The sequence below is a fragment of the Paroedura picta genome, chromosome 1 (genome assembly GCF_049243985.1).
Source record: "Paroedura picta isolate Pp20150507F chromosome 1, Ppicta_v3.0, whole genome shotgun sequence".
In the NCBI taxonomy this organism is placed as follows: domain Eukaryota; kingdom Metazoa; phylum Chordata; class Lepidosauria; order Squamata; family Gekkonidae; genus Paroedura; species Paroedura picta.
In genome coordinates this window covers 14,940,241-14,964,715 of record NC_135369.1, presented here as the reverse complement: position 1 = coordinate 14,964,715, position 24,475 = coordinate 14,940,241, and the positions used below count along the sequence as shown (strand labels likewise).

At 55.3% G+C, this 24,475-nt stretch overlaps 1 protein-coding gene across 4 annotated transcripts in view; it reads left to right on the top strand.

The window, feature by feature from the left end:
• The first annotated feature begins 626 nt into the window (after positions 1-626).
• USP21 (ubiquitin specific peptidase 21) overlaps positions 627-24,475 on the top strand; it is a 44,278-nt gene continuing 20,429 nt past the window's right edge. The window contains exons 1-5 of one of the 4 annotated variants that reach the window (XM_077323104.1): positions 693-749; positions 3,231-3,345; positions 14,136-14,229; positions 14,743-15,556; positions 24,169-24,228. In XM_077323104.1, the coding sequence (XP_077179219.1) occupies positions 3,240-3,345; positions 14,136-14,229; positions 14,743-15,556; positions 24,169-24,228 (1,074 nt within the window). In that variant the 5' untranslated portion in view covers positions 693-749; positions 3,231-3,239. Of the gene's footprint in view, positions 750-879; positions 957-3,230; positions 3,346-14,135; positions 14,230-14,742; positions 15,557-24,168; positions 24,229-24,475 lie in introns of those variants that run through there. The other 3 variants (XM_077323131.1, XM_077323120.1, XM_077323113.1) reach the window with 3 other exon arrangements.

Genomic DNA, 24,475 nt, shown 5'->3' with positions numbered 1-24,475 from the left:
ACATAATGGTTAGAGCAGGCTTTCAGGCTTAAAAAAAACACCATTGTTTAAAAACAAATGTAAAGTGGCGGGTGGAGGGCCAATCTTATGCATTCTGCTTCCTTGAACAAGGTGGAAATAAGTGAAAGGTGTCCGGGTTGTTACCCTAGGGATAGTCAAGCTGCGGCCCACCAGTTGTCCATGGACTACAATTCCCATGAGCCCCTGCCAGCGTTTGCTGGCAGAGGCTCATGGGAATTGTAGTCCATAGACAGCTGGAGGGCCGCAGTTTGACTACCTATGCCTAGGCGTTGATGATCTCCTATCATGGCTATGGGAAAATCGCAGGCCTTCGTCCCTAAGCGACTCTTACTCGTGAGGAGGCCCGTTCAAACATCGTGGGCCTGGCCACAAATCGGGCTTCCAAAAGGCGCTCCTCCTTTGGCCACCCGCTTTGCAGTCCTCTCCCTTTAATTCCCGGGGAAACGCTTCTTTGTTTCCATAGCGATGCGAAGTGGGCGTGGCTGAGAAGAGAGGAGCGTTCGAGAACGCTGACAAGCTGGGGGTGGGGTGGGAAAGAGGAGCGATGCCGCGCTGCGCACGCGCCAAGCTGCCTGGCGACGGCCGCTGACGCGCGTTGGCTGAGGGGCGCGCCGGCGCCTGCGCGTTACGGCCGCGCGAAGCCGGCTCCGGCAGGGCACCTGCGGGGGAGGAACAAAGATGGCGGCTCGTGCTGCAGGAGTTGTTGTTGCCATGGCGTCCCGCAGGAGGTGAGGCCCACACCTGAGCTCCTTCGCAGGAGCCGGGCTGCGTGAGGGCCGCGGGGTCCTGCTGGGTGGGGTTTGGTGGGAAGGGCGAACTGCAGCCGGGCAGGGGGCGCTGGGGAGGAGGGTTGGGAAGCCGGGGGTGCATTGAAGCGATGGGGCAGGTCGATAGGAGGGTCGTCGGTGTGCTTCGCAAGTGCAGGGGATGCCCAGGTAGGCAGAGAGAAACGCCGTGTCTAAGTACAGAGATCCGTGTGATGCTCATGTTTAGCATTTGCTTAGTACGTTTCGAAATGTTGCAGGTCTTCTTCCCGTTGCTACAACAACCTTGTAAGGTAGGTCAGTGTCTCTCCCTTCCCCCCGTGTTGCAGGCTGGAGGTGAGGGCTGAGCTATAATCGGTGACAAGGCTTCTCCCAATTCATTCATTCTGTGAGTTCGCAGAAGATCAAGACTAGAACTGGGCTCCAGTGCTAATGGACTAATAAGCCTTTCGCCCATGAACAGCTTGGGGCAGGAAGATCTAGACTTCCCAAATGAAAAGCTGCTGTGAAATTAGAAGAATTGTTTTCTACACCCTGCTTTTCACTACCTGAAGGAGTCTCAAAGCAGCTTACGATTGCTTTCCCTTTCCTCTCCCCACAACAGACACCCTGTGAGGGAGGTGGGGCTGAGAGAGTTCTGTGAGACCTGTTATGTGAGAATAGCTCTGAGAGAACTGTGATGGGCCCAAGGTCACCCAACTGACTGCATGCGGAGGAGGACTGGGGAATCAAACCAGGTTCTCCAGATTAGATGCTGCTATTCTAAATCACTGCACCGCAGTGCCTCTCCAATTAGTTTATGGTGGACAACAGGAAAACAGATTATGGATTTTAGTTGGAAACCCTTTTGTAGGTTTTGGAAGAAAGAAGGGAGAGGGCTCCTGATGTAGCATTTAAACTGGGATGTGGGGGCAAATCCCCACTCCTGCATGGCAGTTTGCTTGGTGACCTTGGGCCAGTCACACTCTCTCAGCCTAACCTACCTTGCAGGGTTGGTGTGAAGGTAATTGGAGGAAAAAGGACTAGCCTACTCCATCTTGAGCTCCTTGTACAAGGGAATGGGGTAAATATGTATTGAATAGATGAGTAAACAGTTGTAATTGTTTTGTATTGATCTTTAATTGGGATCAGAATTTTAAAAGATCCCTTCATTTGATGTGATTTGTCAGCGGTACCCAGGAGTCCCATGTGGCTCTTTGACATTCCACCTGTGACTCTTTTGAGCACTATTCCCCAACATGGCAATTGTCCTGTGTTCCAAAAAGGTTGGCCAGGCTATTGCCTACTGGGCCTTGTTCCCACCTTGAAATAGGGGGTCTGTTAAACTTATATTTACTGTTGGAACTGTTATTGATATATTGTTGTTACTGTTATTAACATTCCGTGTATCCCACAATGTTCCCATCCTAGGCCATATGGGAGGGCGGTATAAAAATCTAAGAAAATAAAAATAAATAAATAAATGTCAAGGTGGGAACTACCTGCTAATGACAAGCCCCACTGGCAACAGGTACGCTGCAAGCCTCCCTGAGGTGCAGGTCTCATGCCAGGCACAGAAGTAAAATATTTCTATCGATGGGAATTGTGAATCTGGTTCTCCATAACTTGCAGGATGAGTGCTTCTCTTCTCTGCAAGAAACATTGTAGGGCTTTTTTAATGTACAATGTCAATTATTGGTGTGCCTGTTTTATCTTTTGGAAGTGTGGTTATATATATTCGTAGTAACGTTTCAGTGGTTTTTTAAAAAAAATTGGACGGGGATTTTAGAGTTTATTATTTAAGTCCTTGCTACTCTCTAGATCTGGGTCCCCAGCCTCTCCGAGCCTCCGGGCGCCTTTGGAGTTCTGACTTAGCGTGAGGAGAGCAGCCACAAAATGGCTTCTGCAGAAGGCAGAGACAGCCACAAAACAGCTGTCGCAGATTACCTCCAGCTTTACAGAGAAAATCCTTGTGCCGTGGAGGCAACTGCAGCCAAAGCAACGTTTTTTAAAAACCGGCACAGCCAATTGGAAGCGTCAGTGGGCAGAAGCTGCACTTAGCCCCGCCCACTTTCTAAAAAGCACTTGGTGGGTGTCAGGAAAGTTATCAACAGGTACCCTGGTGCCCAGGGGCACCAGGTTGGGGACCTTTGCTCTAGATGGGGGGGGGGGGGGAAACGACACATTGCCTAGCATTATTGTGTAATCTCTTTGTGTAATAATATGTGGGGGTTTGGTAGGAGGAGGAGATGATATTTGTCTTAGGGTCATCGGTGAGAGGGATGGAATGGGGGACATCAGTTGAAATGGGGCTTTGCATTGTAAAAGGAAGGGGGTTTTAATGGTCCGATGAGCTTGGAATAGGGGAGGGGGGCTTGATTTGATGAGACCACCCCTATCTGAAGTGACTTTAAAGTGGATGTCTAATCGCCTCTTTAAAAACATGCCAATATAATGTACCAACAGGTATCAGAAATGGCTTTTTCAAAGGCCTGTTCTCCAAGTAGGATAGGACTGTCAGGGGCTGTTGGTGGACCTGTCCCCATAATTAACATGACATTCAACACCATCGGAAGTGAGGGTAAGCAGGGCATTTTTTTAAAGCGTGTAGCGGCCGCTGTAACGGCTCCGAGGTTATGTGGTTAGTTCCAAGGTAGCAGGTTTATTGATGACTGTGAGTTAAATGGAGCCTCCAGCTTAGAGGCAGTATACCTTTCAATGTACACGAACAGTTTCCAATCCTCCGTTATATCGCCACCAAACCCCCTCCCCCACTGAATTCTGACAAAAGAATACCTTTATGTATTTTGCCTTTGTTTATCTTTTATTTATTTCATTTGTCAGCTGCTGGACAGATGCTTCTCCTGGATGCTTGAGGCTGATCTTGCATTGAGCAAGGGGTGGGACTAGATGGCCTGCAGGGCCCCTTCCAACTCTATGAATCTAGGATTCTATATCCTGATTTCGGTAGTCCTGTGCTTAGGCGCAGGTTACTAAAACCTGCTCAGTTCCCTCTTCGTTCAGATTCTGAGATCTTGTGCACATCGCTTTATTTATTTATTTATTTATTTATCATACTCCTATATTTATCATACTTCTTTGCTTCCCTTTCGGCCTCCTTTGCAGTCTTTAAAGACTGAGCTCTTACTGACAAATATGCAATTCAAAAGAAATTCTAAACATCTGGAAGAAGTTCCTGACAGTAAGAGCAATTTCTCAGTGGAACAGGCTTCCTCGGGAGGTGGTGGGTTCTCCATCTTTGGAGATTCTTAAGCTGGAGAGCCATCTGACGGACAGGTTGATTCTGTGAAGGCTCAAGGGGGTGGCAGGTGACAGGGGATGAGCGATAGGGTTGTGAATGTCCTGCATAGTGCAGGGGGTTGGACTACATGACCCAGGAGGTCCCTTCCAACTCTATTATTCTATGATTCTATGCAAGTCTTCAGCCATCTGCATTGTAGCTTCAATATCCGGTTCTGTGATTCTTCCCCAGTTGCTGCACAGATGCCTCCTAACCATTCCTTCATTCATCCATCCACCCACCCACCCATCCCATCCCATCCCATCCCATCTATAACCTGCCCTCTCCACCCAAGACTGACTCAGGGCAGTGAACAACCTAAGCATTATGATACAATCCCTCATGATAAAATCATGCTAAGATTTTCAAAAACCGGACGTCTAAGGCCCAAACTCTAGTGCCTAGATAGGTGTCGTGGTTCGGTCCTTGGTGGCTTGGGAACGGGACCGAACCCCGCCATCAGAGGCGCCCGCGATCACGGAGGTAGGGCATGGTGATCATAGGCAAGCCGGCAGCTGGGCGCCCCACCCGATCGTTGAGGTGGCAATGGCCGCTAAAGAACCTCAATGTCCCCCTCCACCTTTTGACAAGGGCCCGGAGATGGCCCTTTGTTCCAGGAAAATGGGCCATCAGGAACCCCGGAAAACCTCGCATATGTGCATGAGTCATGATTGTATCAGCATGTTCCCTCCGCAAGTACTGGGTGGGGCAATACAGCCTAAGGAGGTGGGTTTTGTATAAAAGGGAGCTTCCACCTGGAGTTCGGTGGAAGCTCTTACTCCATACCAGCGGACTCCACGTTGCTGAAATAAAGCTTGTTCCTGTTGTATCGTTCACCAGGCCTGGCGTGACGTTTTCTTCAAAGGGGCACCCTGTTTTTCAGTTAGCAAGCGGGTTCCCGACATCGTAAGAGCTTCCCACCGAACTCCAGGGTCGGCATCGCATCCGAGCGCTTATCGGGACGGATCCAGAGATGGCGTTTTCAAGCAACGGGGCGGTCTCGACCCCCACGAACCCCGGGAACATGAGTTTAATGTCCCCGGGAGATTTCCTCCGAAAATCGGGGGGCCAGGAGCAGCTGTCCGGGACCCCGAGACCCTCGGCAGCGGCGGCCAAGGGAAGGCGCCGGGCCATGGGTTTCCCAAGCACGGCGGGGAGCGCGCCGAGGTCTGGGGGGTTGGCCCCAACCTGGGACACCCAGCTGAGGCAGGCGCTTCGCCCGGTAGGACCTGAGGAATCCCTAGAGGACCTGCGGCGGGCCATGGCGGACTTGGCCAGGCGCTTGCAGGCAGCTGAAGCCCGTGAGCAAGCTCGGGCCGGGCCCGGGGGGACTGGTAATACAACGGCGGAGGGGATCGCGTCGAGTGAGGACGTCTCCAGCGACAAGGACGAGCCCGGTACTGGTGAGCGGGCCCCGGACCCCGACCCGGAGCAGTTTTCAGTCCCGAGTAGGCGAGACGGCCAGCGGAGAGGCGAGATAGCAGAGGATCTCGGGGGAGCGGGTGAGCCGACGGGGCGGCGAGAGCCGGACCAACGCAGGAGCGACGTGCAAGGCAGGGAGCGGCACGGCGTCGTTGGGCAAGTTGGTAGCCGGTGGAGCGGAGCAGGACGAGACGGCGGACGCCGAGAATCCCGGATCCGGAGGGGGTCGGACTACTCTCCAAAACGTTCCCCCCCAGAGCTTAAGGCGCGTTTCGACGGGACGCCGGACGACCTCCCGCAGTTCCTCCTCCACGCGCTGACGCATGCCCGGAGGTATGGAGACCGGTATGAGGACTCCGAGGACTTGGTCTGGGGGGTGGCCTCGTGTCTCCAGGGCAAGGCGGGTCAGTGGTACCTAGGGTTGGCCGAGCGCGGCGACCCGGCAACTCGGGACCTGCAGGACTTCGTGGTCGCGCTCCGCCGACGATTCCAGGACCCCCAGGCTGAGGACAAGGCAAAGAGTCGGATCAAGGGACTTCGACAAGGTACTAGGGGGGTTATGGACTATATAGACATTTTCCGGAGGGAAGCAGGCAAGGTGTTCTCCTGGAACGAGGAGACCCAAATCGAGTACTTCCGGGAGGGCCTTAACCCGAAGCTCAGGGAATGGGCCGTGATCAAGGGGACGGAAGAAGATCTGTCTACACTGGAGGGGTGGTGTTTTGTGGTCGCCAAGCTGGAAGCCAGCCTGGGTTGGGCCGCCGCACCCCCCCGGGAGGCCAAAGGCGGGTCAGCCGAGGCGCCGAGACCGGGCCCCGACAACTCTCGCCCCAAACGACCCCCGAACCCCGAGCGGGAAAGGAGACGCCGGGAAGGTCTGTGCCTGAAATGCGGGGGGTCAGGACATTTCGCAGCAGCGTGCCAACGGCAAGGGGGGGAGGACCGCGGGCTCTCCCAGGGGGGAGGTGCGACACGCCCCCAGCAGGCACGCCGGGCGGAGGACCTCCGCAACGAACCGGGAAGCGCCCAGGCGACGGGAAACGGCCAGGACCTGCTGTAGACGGCGCCGGGCAGCAGGTCCCGCGGTGCGAGGGAAAACCCCTGCAGCATGAGGCGCGACCTCCGAACGTGGTAATTTTAGAGCTCCGGAACCCGGAGAACGGACTAAGTTGGGTGGGGGAGGCTCTTTTGGACTCTGGATGCGACCACAGCATGGTCCACCCCCAGATAGCCCGGGCTTTGGGGCTACCGAAGCGCATTCGGAAGGTTCCCCTGGTTTTCGTCCAGATGGACGGCAGCCCGATTCAGGGGGGACCTTTCGGGGAGGAGGTGGGTCCTATCGCCATCCACATAGGGGACCACCAAGAGCTGCGGTGGCTGATCCAGGTCCCCGTAGCGGGATATCGGGCGGTGTTGGGCCTGGATTGGCTGAAGGAACACAACCCCGTGGTGGACTGGCGGGCGGGGACCCTGAAGTTCGACTTGACGGTGGGTGCACGGCATCGGGTCCCCCACGAGAATTCCAGCCACAAGAGGACGGCGGCGCGTCCCAGGGGAGCGGCGGCGGCGCAGCAGGAGAAACCAGAGCCCGAGGTCCCGCCAGAGTACCGAGACCTCGCAGCCGTTTTCAGCGAGCGGGAAGCGGACGAGCTACCCCCACACCGCCGCACGGACTGCGCTATCAACATCCCAGAGGGGGCGGTACTACCCAAAGGGCGCATCTACAAGATGAGTGAGGGTGAGCTCAAGGACCTCCGGGAGTTTTTGGATAAAAATCTGGCCCGAGGTTTCATCCGGCCCGCTTCCAGTCCCATGGGAGCTCCAGTCTTGTTCGTCCGGAAAAAGGATGGGTCCCGACGGCTGTGCCAGGACTACCGGGGCCTCAACGCCATCGCAGCGGGGAACGCTTACCCCCTCCCGCTGATCCCGGATTTGCTGGCCCGGCTGGGCAAAGGGACTCTGTTCACTAAACTGGACCTAAGGGAGGCGTACTACCGGGTACGCATCCGGGAGGGGGATGAGTGGAAAACAGCGTTTAACTGTCAATTGGGACAATTCGAATTTAAAGTGATGCCGTTCGGCTTAAGCGGGGCACCTGGGGTTTTCATGAGTCTAATTAATGAGGTGTTGCAGGACCTTCTGTTTCAGGGGGTGGTGGTTTATTTGGATGACGTCCTGATCTACAGCCAAGATCCCCAAGAGCACGTGACCCTGGTGAGGGAGGTGTTAAAGCGCCTGCTGGCAAACCACCTATACGTGAAGCTGGCTAAGTGCGAATTCCACCGTCCCTCCCTGGACTATTTGGGCTACCGCATCTCAGCCCAGGGCATAGCTATGGACCCCGAGAAGGTGCAGGCGGTGCTGGCCTGGGAAAGGCCCCGCACCCGGAAACAGCTACAAAGCTTCCTGGGGTTTGCTAACTTTTTTAGAGGCTTCATCCCCAGATACTCCTCCGTAGTGGCTCCCCTCACGGACTTGCTAGGTACCAAGGGGAGAGGTCCTCGCGCCACGCGGCCCAGCGCAGCGCTCGGCTGGAATGAGAAATCGGAGGCAGCGTTCCTGGCCCTCAAGCAAGCTTTCGCGTCTGAGCCCACGCTACTGCACGTCGACCCAACCCAGCCGATGGTGGTACAAGTCGACGCCAGCGACGCAGCAGCCGGGGCGGTTCTCCTGCAGCGAGACAAGGCGGGACAGCTGAGGCCGGCGGCCTACCTCTCACGAAAATTCGCCGAAACGGAGCGGAACTGGTCTACCTGGGAGAAGGAGGCGTTTGCGATTAAGTTCGCCCTCACCGAATGGCGGCATTGGCTGGAGGAAACAGAGGAGCCGTTCGAGGTCTGGACAGATCACAAGAATCTGGAGGCGCTCCGGCAACCGCGATCCCTGAACGCCAAGCAGATGAGGTGGGCGGAGTTCTTTTCGCGGTACAATTTCAAGCTTGGTCACATCCCCGGCAAAGAGAATTTCCTCGCGGACGCCCTCTCCCGTCTGCCGCATTATGGGGAGGGGTACGCTCCCTGCACCAGGTCCGTGTTTGGCGAGGAGCAGCTGGGACGGGGGGTCGTCACTAGGCGGCGGGCCAGGGAGGAATGGGAACCCGACCCGGCGACCGCCCCGCTCCGAGACCGCCTAGTGGCAGCCTATGGGGCAGACGAGGAGCTGGCTGAGCTCCGGGACTCTTTGATTTTGGACTCCGGTCTCTGGCGGAGGGGGGAGGCTGTCTACGTCCCGGAAGGGCTACGACGGGAAGCCCTCAGCCTCTGCCACGATGCTAAGACCGCCGGGCACTTCGGTTTCGTAAAATCCTGGAAGTTGGCCCGGCGGCGGTTTTGGTGGCCCAGTCTGCGGCGGGACACAAAAGCTTACGTCAGTGGTTGTCCTGTCTGCCTGACCTGCAAGCCGGGGGTTGGCAAGCCGAAAGGTCTGCTGCACCCGCTCGAGGTCCCGACCCGGCCGTGGTCAGTGATCTCCATGGACTTTATAACAGACTTGCCTCCCAGCAAGGGGAAAACGGTGATCTGGGTGGTGGTAGATCTATTTTCCAAACAGGCCCATTTCATTCCTTGCGCCAGTGTCCCCAGTGCTTCACAGTTGGCTCGGATGTTCCTGGATCACGTGTTCCGACTGCACGGGCTGCCGGACAAGGTGATTTCCGATCGGGGCTCACAATTCGTGTCCCGGTTTTGGCAAGCTTTCCTGCGCCTGTTAGACATCGAGCAAGGGCTGAGCTCCGCTTACCACCCCCAGACGGACGGGCAGACCGAGCGGGTTAATCAAGTACTGGAGCAGTACTTGCGGTGTTTCGGTTCCTATCATCAAGACACCTGGGTGCCCCTGCTCCCCCTGGCCGAGTTCGCGTACAACAACGCAGACCACAGCAGCACGGAGATGTCGCCTTTTGCCGTCGTCTACGGGACAGACCTGAGACACTTCCCGGAGCTTGGAGAGGTCCCCGCCCGGGAATCGGCCGACCTTCGCGAGTGGGGGAAGCGTGCCGGGAGCTGCTGGAAGTCGCTGCAGGAGCAGCTCCACAAAGTCAAGGCAGCGCAGAAAGAGGACGCCGACCGGAAGAGACGACCAGCTGAGGAGATCCGACCGGGGGATCGAGTTTACCTTTCCACCCGGAACCTACGGTTGAATTTGCCCAGCAAGAAGCTAGGCCCTCGGTTTTTGGGGCCTTTCGAGGTCTTGGCCCCGATCAACGAAGTTTCGGTCAAGCTCAAGCTCCCCAAGAACCTCCGGCACATCCATCCCGTCTTTCACGTGAGCCTTCTAAAAAAAACTCCGGACGGTGACGTTTGGCACCCCGTGTTTTCCCCGCCAGCGCCCGAGGTCCTGCCGGGGGGGGAGCACCACGAGGTGGCGGATATCCTGGACTCTAGACTCCACAGGGGGAAGTTGCAGTACCTCGTGGAATGGAAGGACTTCGCTTTGGGGGACCGGGAATGGGTCTGGGCAGCGGACGTCCTTGCGCCCCGACTCACTGAACGCTTCCACAAGCGGTATCCTGGCCGCCCCGGGGGGTTGGAGAATGGACCTTTGGGGGGGCAGAATGTCGTGGTTCGGTCCTTGGTGGCTTGGGAACGGGACCGAACCCCGCCATCAGAGGCGCCCGCGATCACGGAGGTAGGGCATGGTGATCATAGGCAAGCCGGCAGCTGGGCGCCCCACCCGATCGTTGAGGTGGCAATGGCCGCTAAAGAACCTCAATGTCCCCCTCCACCTTTTGACAAGGGCCCGGAGATGGCCCTTTGTTCCAGGAAAATGGGCCATCAGGAACCCCGGAAAACCTCGCATATGTGCATGAGTCATGATTGTATCAGCATGTTCCCTCCGCAAGTACTGGGTGGGGCAATACAGCCTAAGGAGGTGGGTTTTGTATAAAAGGGAGCTTCCACCTGGAGTTCGGTGGAAGCTCTTACTCCATACCAGCGGACTCCACGTTGCTGAAATAAAGCTTGTTCCTGTTGTATCGTTCACCAGGCCTGGCGTGACGTTTTCTTCAAAGGGGCACCCTGTTTTTCAGTTAGCAAGCGGGTTCCCGACAATAGGGCGCGATGCAGAAGGGGGACCGACCTAGAAGTTTGCTGTTTTACTGGCCTCGACCAGAGGCCTGGCGGAAGAGCTCCATTTTATAGGCCCTGTGGGAACTCGGTGATTTCCGACAGGGCCCCAGTGTCTTCTGGGAGCTCATTCCATCAGGATGAAACCTTGGCCAGCTGAACTTACCTTGGGCCGGGGATCACCACCTGGCTTGTGTTAGCTGAACATAAGGCACCCTCCTTTTTGGGCATGACAGTAGTGGCGTAAAGCAGGGGTAGTCAACCTGTGATCCTCCAGATGTTCATGCCAGGGGCTCATGGGAATTGTAGTCCATGAACATCTGGAGGACCACAGGTTGACTGCCCCTGGCATAAAGCACCATCAAGTTGCAACCAAATTACAATGCCAGATTTCCTTGGGGGTCTCCCTTGTAAATATTAACAAAGGCAGACTTTGTTTAGCTTCTGGGATCAGAGGAAATTGGGCCAGCCTGGGCCCTCCAGGTCAGGGCACGAGATGCGTGGCCAAGCTTAAATCGTCGCTGCTTCTGCTGATTTAGAAAGAAATTTGGGTTTCGCTGTCTCAAAGCTGCCAGCACGGATTAGCATTCAAAAGTGGTGCAGATTCACGGAGGAGAGGTCCACCGGCAGCTATTGGCCTAAAAAGAGAGCCCCTGCACATAGAAGCAGTCTATCTGAATCCCTGAGGGGTCCAGTAGCAAGAGAAAGCAGCTGCCTTCATGCTCTGGTTGTTCGTTTTCCAGGGCACACGTGGCCGCTTTGGAAACAGAACGCCGGGCTCGATCTCATTCCACACGGAAACATGTTTCCATAATGTAGGTAATTTTTCAGAATAGCATTTGGCAAGCTTTTTAGAGTGTTGCTTTTGCGGTTGCGGAACACTCGGTTCGACTTGCCACAAACGCGTTTTTAAAAAGTTAAAAAATGCATTTTTAAAAATGTATTTTTTCCCGTTGTCTGAGGGAGAGCGGCCAACCCTATGAGAACGCAAAAGGTACAAATAAAATGTTTGGTCCATGTGCTGCATATGGGAGAAAGAACAATCCATGCAAGAACAACTTGAGAGCAGCCAAACTGCTTGTGGTAAAGGAACAGGATTATGTTGCATGCCGGAACCGGCTGTCTATGTTGTGTCAGGCACGAGGAGTGGGAGACATTGCTCAGAGCGCCTGCTTTGAATCATAGAATCATAGAGTAGGAAGGGGCCATACAGGCCATCTAGTCCAACCCCCTGCTCTACGCAGGATCAGCCCAGAGCATCCTAAAGCATCCAAGAAAAGTGTGTATCCAACCTTTGCTTGAAGACTGCCAGTGAGGGGGAGCTCACCACCTCCTTAGGCAGCCTATTCCACTGCTGAACTACTCTGACTGTGAAATTTTTTTTCCTGATATCTAGCCTATATCGTTGTACTTTGCCTGCAGAAGGTCTCGCATTCACATGTTTCTGAATCAGGTCTATTGGTCCATCCAGATCTGTCATCACCTCACCAGGGTCTGAGGCAGAGGTCTTGCGTATCCCCTCCTGCCTGGTCCTTCTCACTCATGGCCTTCTACACGAACCACAGCACCTTCCCACATTCTCTCCAGCCAAAGGCTCGGGGCAGCCGAGGTTGGGAACGAGGCCCTGGAGAGTGCGAGAGCCAGCTTGGTGTAGCTAAGAGTGGCGGCCTCTAACCTGGAGAGCCGGTTTGATTCCCCGCTCCTCCACGTGCAGCCACCTGCGTCACCTTAGGCTCGTCTCAGTCCTGTTAGATCTGCTCTTCCAGAGCAGTTCTCTCAGAGCTCTCTCAGCCCCACCTACCTTCCAGGGTGTCTGTGGTGGGGAGAGGAAGGGAAGGCGATTGTAACCTGTTTTGAGACACCTTTGGGTAGGGATGAGCGGAGTATAAAAAACAAAGTTTCTTCTCAGTGGCCCTGATCTTACTGGACCAGTGCCCTAACTTGGCATAAGGTTGCTTCGTGTATTTGTAAAAGGGATGATGCCCCCCCCCCCCCGTCCCACCTCAAACAGTGGTTATATCTTGGAATGGGAGAATCAGTGCTGCTTCCTCCATTTGTCTCTTGGCCGGAATACCCTTTGGCGGGAGTCCCTAACATTGCGTCTGGGGGTGTCGCCCGCTGAGTATATCTAGCAGGGGGGGGGGGGTAGAAGGTGGGGCTTCTGCCAAGCAGGACATCTGATTGGCCACTGGAGATCTGAGTAAATTCAAGTAACGTTGTGTTGCTGTCAGTTATCCCTACAGTTTTCCTGCCTTTTTTTCCTGGTTCCTCTTGTCCAACAAGAGCCTTTTGTGGTGCAGAGTGGTAAGGCAGCGACATGCTGTCTGAAGCTGTCTGCCCATGAGGCTGGGAGTTCGATCCCAGCAGCTGGCTCAAGGTTGACTCAGCCTTCCATCCTTCTGAGGTCAGTAAAATGAGGACCCAGCTTGCTGGGGGGTAAACGGTAATGACTGGGGAAGGCACTGGCAAACCACCCCGTATTGAGTCTGCCATGAAAACGCTGGAGGGCGTCACCCCAAGGGTCAGACATGACCCGGTGCTTGCACAGGGGATACCTTTACCTTTATCTTGTCCAACCTTTCTCAACTTTTTTACCTTTGAGAAACCCCCGAAGTGGCATGATGGTGCAGAATATGGCTGGGAAGCAGAGCTGTGGATACACTCAAACGGGGCCCCTCCCCTTCCTACCCCCTCCAGGCCCATCACAGGCCATTTTGGGAGGGGGTTGCGGGTTGACACTGTGCTCAGACCGCCCGATAAATGTTTAAAACATATATAAAATTAACTCCCACCCATTCAGGAAACCCTCTTAAGGCTCTCAAGAAACCCCAGGGTTTGTGAAACCGTGGTTGAGAAATCCTGATCTCGTCTCTTGCGCTCAGGCTTCCTCTGGGCATGGCTCCGCCTCTTACAGCAGCCATTTTGTGACTGGCTCTGCTTCCCCAACCGATCACTTTGTAGTGATGCCCACCACCTTGTGTCCCAATTCCAGACGTGCTGGGAGTCCCTACATCTTTGTCACTTGGAGGAGGGCAGGAAGCTGTTCCCATTGGCTGCAGAGGAAAGGACGCGCAGTAATGGGTTTAAACTACAAGTACAACGATATAGGCTAGATATCAGGAAAAAGTTTTTCTCAGTCAGAGTAGTTCAGCAGTGGAATAGGCTGCCTAAGGAGGTGGTGAGCTCCCCCTCACTGGCAGTCTTCAAGCAAAGGTTGGATACACACTTTTCTTGGATGCTTTAGGATGCTCTGGGCTGATCCTGTGTTGAGCAGGGGGTTGGACTAGATGGCCTGTATGGCCCCTTCCAACTCTATGATTCTGTGATTCTATGATTCTATGATCTACTTCTACTCAATGACGCTGCCTACCGCCACAGAGGTACATTTGGGTACATTTTCTGTGCATGAACAAAGAATCAGCATCTCTTTCCTGCACCTCCTTTGCCCTTCCCTATTGAACCTGGGGGTCCTCCTTACCCTACCCACTTTCCTCAATTTTTTGGATCAGGTCTCGCCAGCGTGCCTCTGAACAAAAAGGCATTGACTCGTTTCTTACCAGTCCTGTCTCGCGTTTTGTCTTCCAGGGCAAGAGCAAAGGGGAGCCCTCACTCGGTCAGCCACCTCTGTGAGGTGTGAACCCTGGGCCGGCAGGGGCGAGAGGCTCTCGGCTGGCGAGAGGTACGTGCCAACATGGGGGGAGCTCTGCTGGTAGCTCTAGCTTGGGATATTCCTGGAGATTCAGGGCAGAGGGACCTGGGGAGGGGTGTAATGTCATAGAGCCCACCTAAAAAGCTGCCATTTTGTCGATGGTGGTCATGTGGAGATGGCTTGTAAGAGCGGGAGATCGCCTGGTGTTACCTGGAGGTTGGCATCCCTTGGTATTGCCCTAGGGCAGGAGTGGCCAGACTGTGGCTCTCCAGATGTCCACGGACTACAATTCCCAGGAGCCCATGCCAGCAACATGCTCGTAGGGGCCCATGGGAATTGTAGTCAGTGGACATGTGGAGTGCTACAGTTTGGCCACCCCTTCCCTAGGCATTCCCTAAGTATTGTCAACTCTCTGTCGGAGCTCTTTGTACAGAGACAGGAAAGCCGACAGGCTGGCAAGCATGCTGCCCACCCAAGCTAGTTTTTGCCTGGTTCCAGTTCTCTCCTGTGACTACCTCCGTCTCTCTCTCTCTCTCTCCCCAGGGCTTTCCTCTCCTTTCTCTCCACGATGCCCCAAGCCTCCGAACACCGCATGAGCCGGGCTAGAGAGCAGACCGTCATCACCTCCCAGCCGAAAGCGACCAGCAGGCTCCCCAACGGACACCGGACCCTGAGCCAAGAGCACCGCGGCCCCACGGCCGTCGCCAACGGACTCTCCGTGACGCCCAAGCTCCGGCCTTTGCCGCCCAGGCCGAGCCCGCTGGACGACCGGGGCAAGAAGGCCGAGCTGGACCGCGGCCGGGCCTCCAAGCGGGCGGACGGGTCGCGCAGCTCCGCCTCCCGGCGCGGCCCGGTGAAGGCGGACCACGCCCTCAAGGTGCCCGGCTGCCCGCAAGGCGTCACGATCCCCGGCAGCGCCTCCTTCACCTTGCCTCCCGGCGTCCTCCTCGGCGGGCCGGACTCCGAGCGCAGGAGGAGCAGCCTGATCCGCTCCAAATCGATCAGCATCGGCGACCTGAGCCAGACGGGCCCGCGCGGGGAGGAGCAGCTGAGCGCCGTCCTGAGCCGGCTGGCCCTCCGGGAGCGGGACCGCAGCCCCTCGTGCAGCCACAAACTGGGCCTGGGCTCCCTGGCCTTGAAGAGGAGCTGCTCGCTCCGCAGAGTCAACGTGTCCGGCGGGCTGGACGGGAGGCCGACCGCCACGCTGCTGTCCGTCCGCGCGGAAGGCTGCCTGAGGCTCCGCGCCGCAGACCCCCAGGCCGTGGAATACGCTCACCCCCAAGACATCCCTGTGTCGACCAGCCCCCCGCAGAGCAAGACCCCCATTCCGAGCAGGCTGGAAGAGAACGCGTCCATTGTAAGGGGCTAAGCAAAGGTGGTCTGGTTCGGGCCCCCACGGTGGGAGGGCTTCGCGGTTAAGGTTTTATGTTGTTGTTGTTGTTGTTAGGTGCGAAGTCGTGTCCGACCCATCGCGACCCCATGGACAATGATCCTCCAGGCCTTCCTGTCCTCTACCATTCCCCGGAGTCCATTTAAGCTTGCACCTACTGCTTCAGTGACTCCATCCAGCCACCTCGTTCTCTGTCGTCCCCTTCTTCTTTTGCCCTCGATCGCTCCCAGCATTAGGCTCTTCTCCAGGGAGTCCTTCCTTCTCATGAGGTGGCCAAAGTATTTGAGTTTCATCTTCAGGATCTGGCCTTCTAAGGAGCAGTCAGGGCTGATCTCCTCTAGGACTGACCGGTTTGTTCGCCTTGCAGTCCAAGGGACTCGCAAGAGTCTTCTCCAGCACCAGAGTTCAAAAGCCTCAATTCTTTGACGCTCGGCCTTCCTTATGGTCCAACTTACACAGCCATACATTGCAACTGGGAAGACCATAGCCTTGACTAAACGCACTTTTGTTGGCAGGGTGATGTCTCTGGTTTTTAGGATGCTGTCTAGATTTGCCATAGCTTTCCTCCCCAGGAGCAAGCGTCTTTTAATTTCTTTGCTGCAGTCCCCATCTGCAATGATCGTGGAGCCCAGGAAAATAAAATCTGTCACTATCTCCATTTCTTCCCCATCTATTTGCCAGGATAAGGTTTTATACCGCACGCTTAAGCTACCTGAACTCCTAGGCTCGTTTGGGTCACCTTAGAACAGGGGTGGCCGAACGTTGGCTCTCCGCAGGCCCATGGATTGATTATTTATTTATTTATAATTTAATCTGTACCCCGCCCCTCTCGACTGAGTCGTCCCGGAGCGGCTGACGAGAATAAAACGTCCCCCACAAAACGCTTAAAAAACATTAAGATACAATCCTTAAAACAGAATGATCAAAAGCAGAAATCCGCAGAGGACAGCAAAATACCCACAGTATATCGATCAGCGGTTAGAACCTTCCAACTCCTACTTCAGGGGTAGTCAAACTGCGGCCCTCCAGATGTCAATGGACTACAATTCCCATGAGCCCCTGCCAGCGTTCGCTGGCAGGGGCTCATGGGAATTGTAGTCCATTGACATCTGGAGGGCTGCAGTTTGACTACCCCTGCCCTACTTTGCTTGCCTCCTCCAGGCTCAGTGCACCAAATGTAAGTCGCAACGCGTTGGGCGGGACCCCAATTAGTCACTCCAGCCATCCCCTCCCCCCCCTCCCCTCCGACCTCATCCATATGCCTGGTGGAAGAGCTCCGTCTTACAGGCCCTGCATGGGAATTGTAGTCAATGGACTCCTGGATTGCCACAGCTTGGCCACCCCAGCCCTAGAACCTTAGTGCCCTAAACTTGATGACCCAGGCTAATCTGGCCTTGTCCACTCTCGGAAACTAAACAGAGGCCATCCCTTAGTCCTTGGTTGCCTACAAGGAAGGCCAGGGTTGCTGGCAGAGGCAGGCAGGGGCCAGCCACCTCTGAATGCTCGTGGCCTTGAAAACCCCGGGGGTGGGGGATCGTCATGAATTGGCTGTCACTTCCTAGCACTTTGCTCCCACAGAGCCTTAGGGATGCTGGCACCGTAGGCAGGTTAAGGGTATCATGCCCTTGCCCAGACTGCAGAAGGCCAAGATTCAAGCCTAGTAGCACTTTATAGACCAGGAGGAGTCTCGGGTCCCTTTGTCTCGTATCTGATGCAGGGAGCTTGGACTCTTGAAAGCCTCTGCCCTGGGAGTCTTAGGTTTGAGACCAGGTGCACCCTAGGGACCCGCCAGATTGGGGAGAGGTCCTGATGAAGGGAACTTGGCTCCCCACCACGGTCTTAGAGTTGGAAGGGACCTCATGGGTCATCTAGTCCAACCCCTTGCACTATGCAGGACACTCACATCCCTATCGCTCATCTTGTTGATCTCTTTTGCTACTTCAGGAGTCAGATCTGACCCACAAGCTACCCCCTCCCACAAAATACCTTCTTGGAGATGTCCTTGGTTTAAGGCAGGGTCATATGTAACCCAGGGTTATACCAAGAGTTATGTTGGCGGGGAAGGGGAAGAGGGATTTAATTTAAAAATATATATATTTTAAAGATTTTTACAAGGACCCAGGGTGGTTTTCACCTTATTCAGGCAGGTTGACCTGCCCCTTCCTCAAACGGCCAATGAGGGGAGTGGAGGGGGTGGGAAGGGGAGGAGCGCCAGCCATGCACACTCTTGCTGGCTGAGGTTGCTGTATCGCAGATAGCCTGTTGGTGGCAGCGAGAGTCCAGCATGTTGAGTCCTCATGGGGTCCTTGTTTTGTTTTTCACTCTGGGTGGGTGGGTGGGAGGAAGAACGGGTGGCAAGTCCCTTCCGGGGATGTGGCAGGGAGGCGTGGCCAGCTGACATCAGGCTTGCCTTGAAGCCTGCACAAATTTTCTGGGGTTAGTGACTCCATAGTCAAAAGCAGGGGTGGTCAACTTGCGGCCCTCCAGATGCCCATGGACTACAATTCCCATGAGCTCATGGGAATTGTAGTCCATGGACAACTGGAGGGCCGCAAGTTTACCAGCCCTGGTCAAAAGGTTGAAAAAGGCTCGTATAAAGTGCTCCTGGACTCCCATGTTGCTGTTCTGCTGGCTGACCTGAGAGTTCCTTTCCCTCTGGGTGGATTAGTCTTTCCTTGCCACCCAAACGACTGAAGCCTCCCTCTGTTTCAGGGATCCCCAACGTGGTGCCCGTGGGCACCCACAGACACCTGTCCCAGTGCCCACCGAGTGCTTTCAGAAAGTGGGAGTGGGCTAGGAGGGGCGTGTGCCCACCAGGGCTTCTGCTTGGCCATGTACATCACGAGGCATCCTGTTAAATGCAGCGTCTGCCTGAAATATCGAAGTGTCACCCCCAGAGTTCCATCGAGCCTTGCTCTCTGCCCTTTTGTGGTTGTCCCCACTGCTGTGTCAAAATGCCAAAGGCGTCCACAGGCCTGAAAAGGCTGGAGACCCCTCTTCTGTGCTGTCTCGGAGGCCCCTTCCACACTGCTTGAAGCGCTGGGGGGGGGGAAATGTCGAAGCAGCCTTAAAGACAAACAGGGACAGGCAATAGCTGCAGATCATTGCTCCACCTTGTCTGCTGGCAAAGCTGCTTTTGCTTTTCTGCACCCGATCCCGCCCCTGTGGGTGGATAGCCAGCTTGTGTTGTAGTAGTTAAGAGTCTTCTGAGAGCCAGCTCGGCGTAGTGGTTAAGAACAGCGACTTCTAATCTGGCGAGCCGGGTTTGACTCCCTGCTCCTCCCTCACATGCAGCCAGCTGGGTGACTTGAGCTCCTCACAGCCCTGATAGTGCTGTTCTCACAGAGCAGCAATCTCAGGGCTCTCTCAGCCTCACCCGCCTCACGGGGAGAGGAAGAGAAAGCGGCTGTGAGCCGTTTTGAGGCTCCTTCGGGGACTGAAAAGCGGGTCATAAAAACCGGCTCTTCTTCTGTGTCCGTGCCTGACTTGCGGGTGCAGAAAAAGGCAATTAAAATGTTGAAGGGGTTAAAAATCTTCCCTATAAAGATAGGCTGAAGATTTTAGGGCTCTTTGGCTTGGAAAATGGACAGTTGAGGAGTGGCATAATAGAGGTGTACAAAATGATGCATGGAATAGAGAAGGAAGTTCTTTTCCCCCTTTCTCACAATATAAGAACTCGTGGACCCTCCCTGAAGTGGGAGGCTTAGAATGGTTTAGAGCAGGGGTAGTCAAACTGCGGCCCTCCAGATGTCCATGGACTACAATTCCCAGGAGCCCCCTGCCAGCGAATGCTGGCAGGGGGCTCCTGGGAATTGTAGTCCATGGACATCTGGAGGGCCGCAGTTTGACTACCCCTGGTTTAGAGGAAGGGCTTCTTCACCCAAAGAGCAGCTGCCACCGGAAGGGGTGGGGGTGGGGGGCTACAAGCACAGGCGGCTTCCAGAGGGGAGTGGAAGAATTTATGGAGCAGAGGCCCATCAGTGGCTATTAGCCACAAGGGGCAGATCGAACACTCTGTCTGGGGCGGAGATGCCCTCCGTTCTTGGTGATTGGGGGGGCTTCTGAATTCTGGCCCCGAGGGTGGACTCCCTGATGGCGTCTGGGTTTTGGCCACTGTGTGACAGAGAGTGTGTTGGGCTGGATGGGCCTGATCCAACATGGCTTCCCTCACGCTCCCATGCCCACAATTCTGTAGCGCCTGCCCAGATTTGCAGTAGGGGCTTCCTCCAGCAAGCCTTGGGAAGCACCTCTTTCCGCAGTTCGATTGACTTTTGTCACGCTGCCATCTTTTTCTTAATATTGCTGACATGGTGAAAGTCAAGTCACCGTGGCTCTGTAGCAGACCCATCTGGTTTGCACGCTGGTGGTCCCAGGTTCAATCCCCGGCATCGCCAGTTAGAACATACAATGCTGCCTTATACTGAGTCAGACCCTTGGTCCACGACAGTCGCTCTTGTCCACTCTGGCTGGCAGCCGCCCTCCAGCATTTCAGGCTGAGGGTTTTCCCTTCCCCCACTCCTTGATCCTGCTGCCCGGAGAGGCCCTGGGTTGAGCCTGGGACCTTCTGCATACCAAGGAGATGCTCTGTCCCTGAGCCCCTGCCCCTCCCCAATCACGGGGGAGGTGATGTAAAAGCCCCCCAGGCCCTGTAGAACTGCTGCCAGTCACGGAAGGCGAGAATGAGTTCTAATTCAATTCTAATTCAGTTCTAAGGCAGCTTGAGGGGCGGAAATGGAACTTCGGGGAGAGCTGTTCGTCCCAAAGAGAAGCCCTTTCACGCCCGAAGCTGTTGAGCGGGTGTCGGGCTCCTGCCTACAAGGCGGCCTGAAGGCCTGTTTAGGAAGGGTGGGGCCTTTGGCTCCTGGGGAAACCCACTCACCGTGCCTGCGGTTGTCCTCCCAAGGCAGATTGTAGTTAAAGGTATGGGGACCAGCACGCTTGACGATAGCCTGGCAGCAGGGAGGGGGGGAAAAGGACTCGGTTTCCATAGGAACAGATGCACGTGCAAAGAGCCAGCCGATGCCTCCTCCGTTTTTGCGAACGCCGGGAAAGTTTTGTGGCCGTGAAGGAAGCGGATGGAGGGAGAAGAGTTCTTTCCCCCGGAACTAGGGATATCAGCCAGTGCAGTTGACAGCTGACAGCTTGCCCAAAGCTTAGGATGCTTAGGGCTGATCCTGCGTTGAGCAGGGGGTTGGACTAGATGGCCTGTATGGCCCCTTCCAACTCTATGATTCTATCATTCTATCTCCATTCTAGCTCCATTCTGGCTCTCCGAAGCTGAAGGTCATCCCTGGCTGGTACTTGGATGGGAGACCCCCTAGGCCATGGGGTCCTCCAAATGCTGGCAGGGGCTCATGGGAATTGTAGTCCATGGACATCTGGAGGGCCGCAGTTTGACTAGCCCTGCCCTAGGCAGTCCAGGGTTTCCATTCATCTCTTGCCTTGAAAGCCCTATGTTGCAGGGTGGCCAAATGGTGGCTCTCCAGATGTTTGTGGACTACAATTCCCATGAATTCCCAGCATCGTCCCACAGTTCGCCCCCCCCGCCCTACATGGTCGCCATAAGCCAGCTGCAGGTTGACTCCACCCTCCGCCACCAGATTCAGCGCAGGCTTGCGTCTTCGTGCTATCCATAAATTACTCACAGGATTCATGGCACAGGGGCCTGTGGGTCAGTTCTGCTAATAGCGGTGGCTGATCCCCTACAGTGAGGGGAAAGCTTCGTGCACCATTCCAACAGGTCTGTGGGAGTCAGCCCACCGCCCCAGAACATGGAGGTGGACCCTTGATTTTGTAAGGGATCTAGACATGCAAGTTAAAATGGGAGCCTCCAGGTGCAAGGGCAGTATATCTCTGAGTACCGACTGCTAGGGACAGGACATGGCTCATTGGCCTGGTCCCGATTTGAGGCACGGCACTCAAGTGACCCTTTGTCAACGGCTGCCACACTTTGCTCCTGTCCTTGCACCTGGCGAGCATGGCAGATAAGCTATCCTCTAAAATGTGCTACTCTTGTTTCCTCCCTCTTAGTTGACCTGCTGACCAGCCAGTCTCTGTAGCCACCTCCTCCAGGCACCCCTCTCTTTTGGAAGAACATCCATTCGATCTGCCCCCCCCCCTCCTCTCAAGTCCCGCCTGGTTCCTTATTTGCACCCAGCTTCCCCGGCAACACCGTCACCTCACCTGCCAGTCCTTCTGGTTCCTTGGCGAAGGCGCAACCGTTAATTAATTCCCCCGGGAAGCCTTTTATGCATTTTTAACAGGGCTGGGGAGCTGCTCGGTAGTGGCCCAGGGGAACGGCCAGCTGAGTTGGGCGGGACCAGAGTTCCTATTGGCTCCTTGAAAAGTCATGCGCAACCCTCTGACAGCTGTGACCCTTTGGCCCACTCTGGGCCTGCCCTAATGTTGAAGACCTCTGGGCTTCTCCTAGGGGCCCTGGGAACCCTGGCCACGCCCTTCGTGTTGTGTTTTGTTATGGTTGTATATTTGTGTGTGGGTTTTTTTAGTCCTTGCTGGGTCTCCCAACACCCCACCGTCCCCCCCGAGTATCTCTCCCGGCTAATTAATCCCACAGAGCTGAGCCTCCAGAAGAGCCAGGAATAGCCCAGGGAAATCGGATCAACTAATGAGCTGGTGGCTTCTGGGGACAGGGGGGAAGGGCCCCGCAGACCTTCTGTACTCGGCACCGCGCAGTGGGGAGCGCCGTCTCTCCTCCGTGCCCTCCGCTCGGACAGAGGGGAGCCATGCCGGGGCTCCCGGGGGCCACCCTGGTGGAGCTGCCCCGCAAGCTGCACCGCACACTGGCCACCAAGCGGGAGCTCCATGGCCGGGGGGCCGACATCTCCGAGTCGGTGGTGCACACGGCGGTCATGGGGCTCCTCCTGATGACCAGCGAGGTAACGCCACAGGGGACCCCCTTTCGGCGAAAGCGGCCGTGGCCGGGTTCCGGGGCAGGGGAGGTTGACGGTGGCTTTGGGCGAGGCTGGTTTTGGGTCTGAATCAGAACTTCCAACTGTGCGTTTAGTGGTGGGTCCCAGGGAAGGAAGAAAAAGAAGACCTCCCCACAGTCTTCTGTTCTCTCGAGAGGCAGCTTGGTATCAAGTTTAAGAGTGGCAGCCTCTAATCTGAAGAACCGGGTTCAATTCCCCAGTCCTCCACCTCCAGCCAGCTGGGTGACCTTGGCCCCGTCACAGAGCTCTCAGGCCCACCTCCCACCCTGGGTGTCTGTTGCGGTGAGAGGAAGGGAGGGGGATTGTAAGCCGCCTTGAGACTCTTTTAGATTGTTCAGAGTGGGGTTCAAAAAACCAGCTCTTTTTCTTCCTTTCAGCCTGACTGGAGGGCAGCAGAGCTTCTGGGACTTTGATGGCTATGTGGAAGTGGGGGGGGGGGGAGTCAAGAAGTTTCCTCTTTCTTAGCTCACCTGCTTTCTGCTTCTAAAACAGGGTCCCTCTTTCTTAACTCACCTGCTTTCTGCTTCTAAAACAGGGTCCCTCTTTCTTAGCTCATCTGCTTTCTGCTTCTAAAACAGGGTCCCTCTTTCTTAGCTCACCTGCTTTCTGCTTCGTCCCTCTTTCTTAGCTCGCCTGCTTTCTCCTTCTAAAACAGGGTCCCTCTTTCTTAGCTCACCTGCTTTCTGCTTCGTCCCTCTTTCTTAGCTCGCCTGCTTTCTCCTTCTAAAACAGGGTCCCTCTTTCTTAGCTCACCTACTTCCTGCTTCGTCCCTCTTTCTTAGCTCACCTGCTTCCTGCTTCGTCCCTCTTTCTTAGCTCACCTGCTTCCTGCTTTGTCCCTCTTTCTTAGCTCGCCTGCTTTCTCCTTCTAAAACAGGGTGGTGGCCCCGCTAAGTGGGGCTGGTCTTAATTCTGGCTGCTGGGGTGGGGCCGGGGGTTGGTTTTGCACTAATTGAAAAGTGGTTTGCTATACCCAGCCCCATTTCAAAAACGCAAGCCGTCAAACAGGAACAGGCCCCAAATTGCCGCTTCCCCCCCTCGTGTCCCTTTCTGTATTTTGTTCGTATTTCGTTCCTGCCAGCCTAACAATACCCTGGACAGGGTGATTGCACTGTGATTATATTTTGTGTCGAAATTTCCCAAGACTCCCCTCTGAAGAGAGCTGCACTTTGCGAGCAGTCCTTCCCCCAGGGCTGTTAAGAAAGGAGCTGAAATTCACCATTGTGCTGTTTTTTTAAAATTAGCGGTGGTGGGGGTATGCATTTAAAGGCACAAGCAGCAGTTCTGTCCAATCAGCATCCAACAACGCTGCCAGCGGCAGCATGGCAGAGAGGTGTGCACCGGCACGTTCCCCATGGGGTCGGGGGGGGGGGGAGGCTGTTTATCTTCCTCACAGAATTTATCTGTCCATGCACATCTCACATTTTCAGCCTAGTCTACCTTACAGGGTTGTTGTGAGGGTAAACTGGACGATAATTATGTAGGCTGCTTTGCGTTGGGGAGAAAAGTGGGGCATCAGTGGCGTAGATAAACAAACTAAGCTGTCTTTAACGAAAGAGAACTGGCCAATTTTCAGGGAAAGTCATCTTTCTGTTTTGTGTGTGTTGTGTGTGTTTTTCTCCTTTTTAGACCCATCACACTCTCCTGCTGGGCTCCGGGCACATTGGTCTCCGCAATCTTGGCAACACGGTAAGAGGAGGACTCTCCCCCCCTCCCCGGGCTAGAAATGAGCTCACGTTTCAGAGCGTTTCTGAAAAGCAAGAAGAAACATGCAATCTTTGTTTCTGAAAGCGACGTCTTAAAATAGCCGGCGTTGAGAAGTCGCACTGGTAGCAGCAGATTGCCACGTTTGCCGTGAAGTCGGCCTTATGGAATCGGAGCCGTGCAGTAGGCGAGCCGCCGTCTCTTACAGGGCTATTCGACGGAGTAGCGCAGC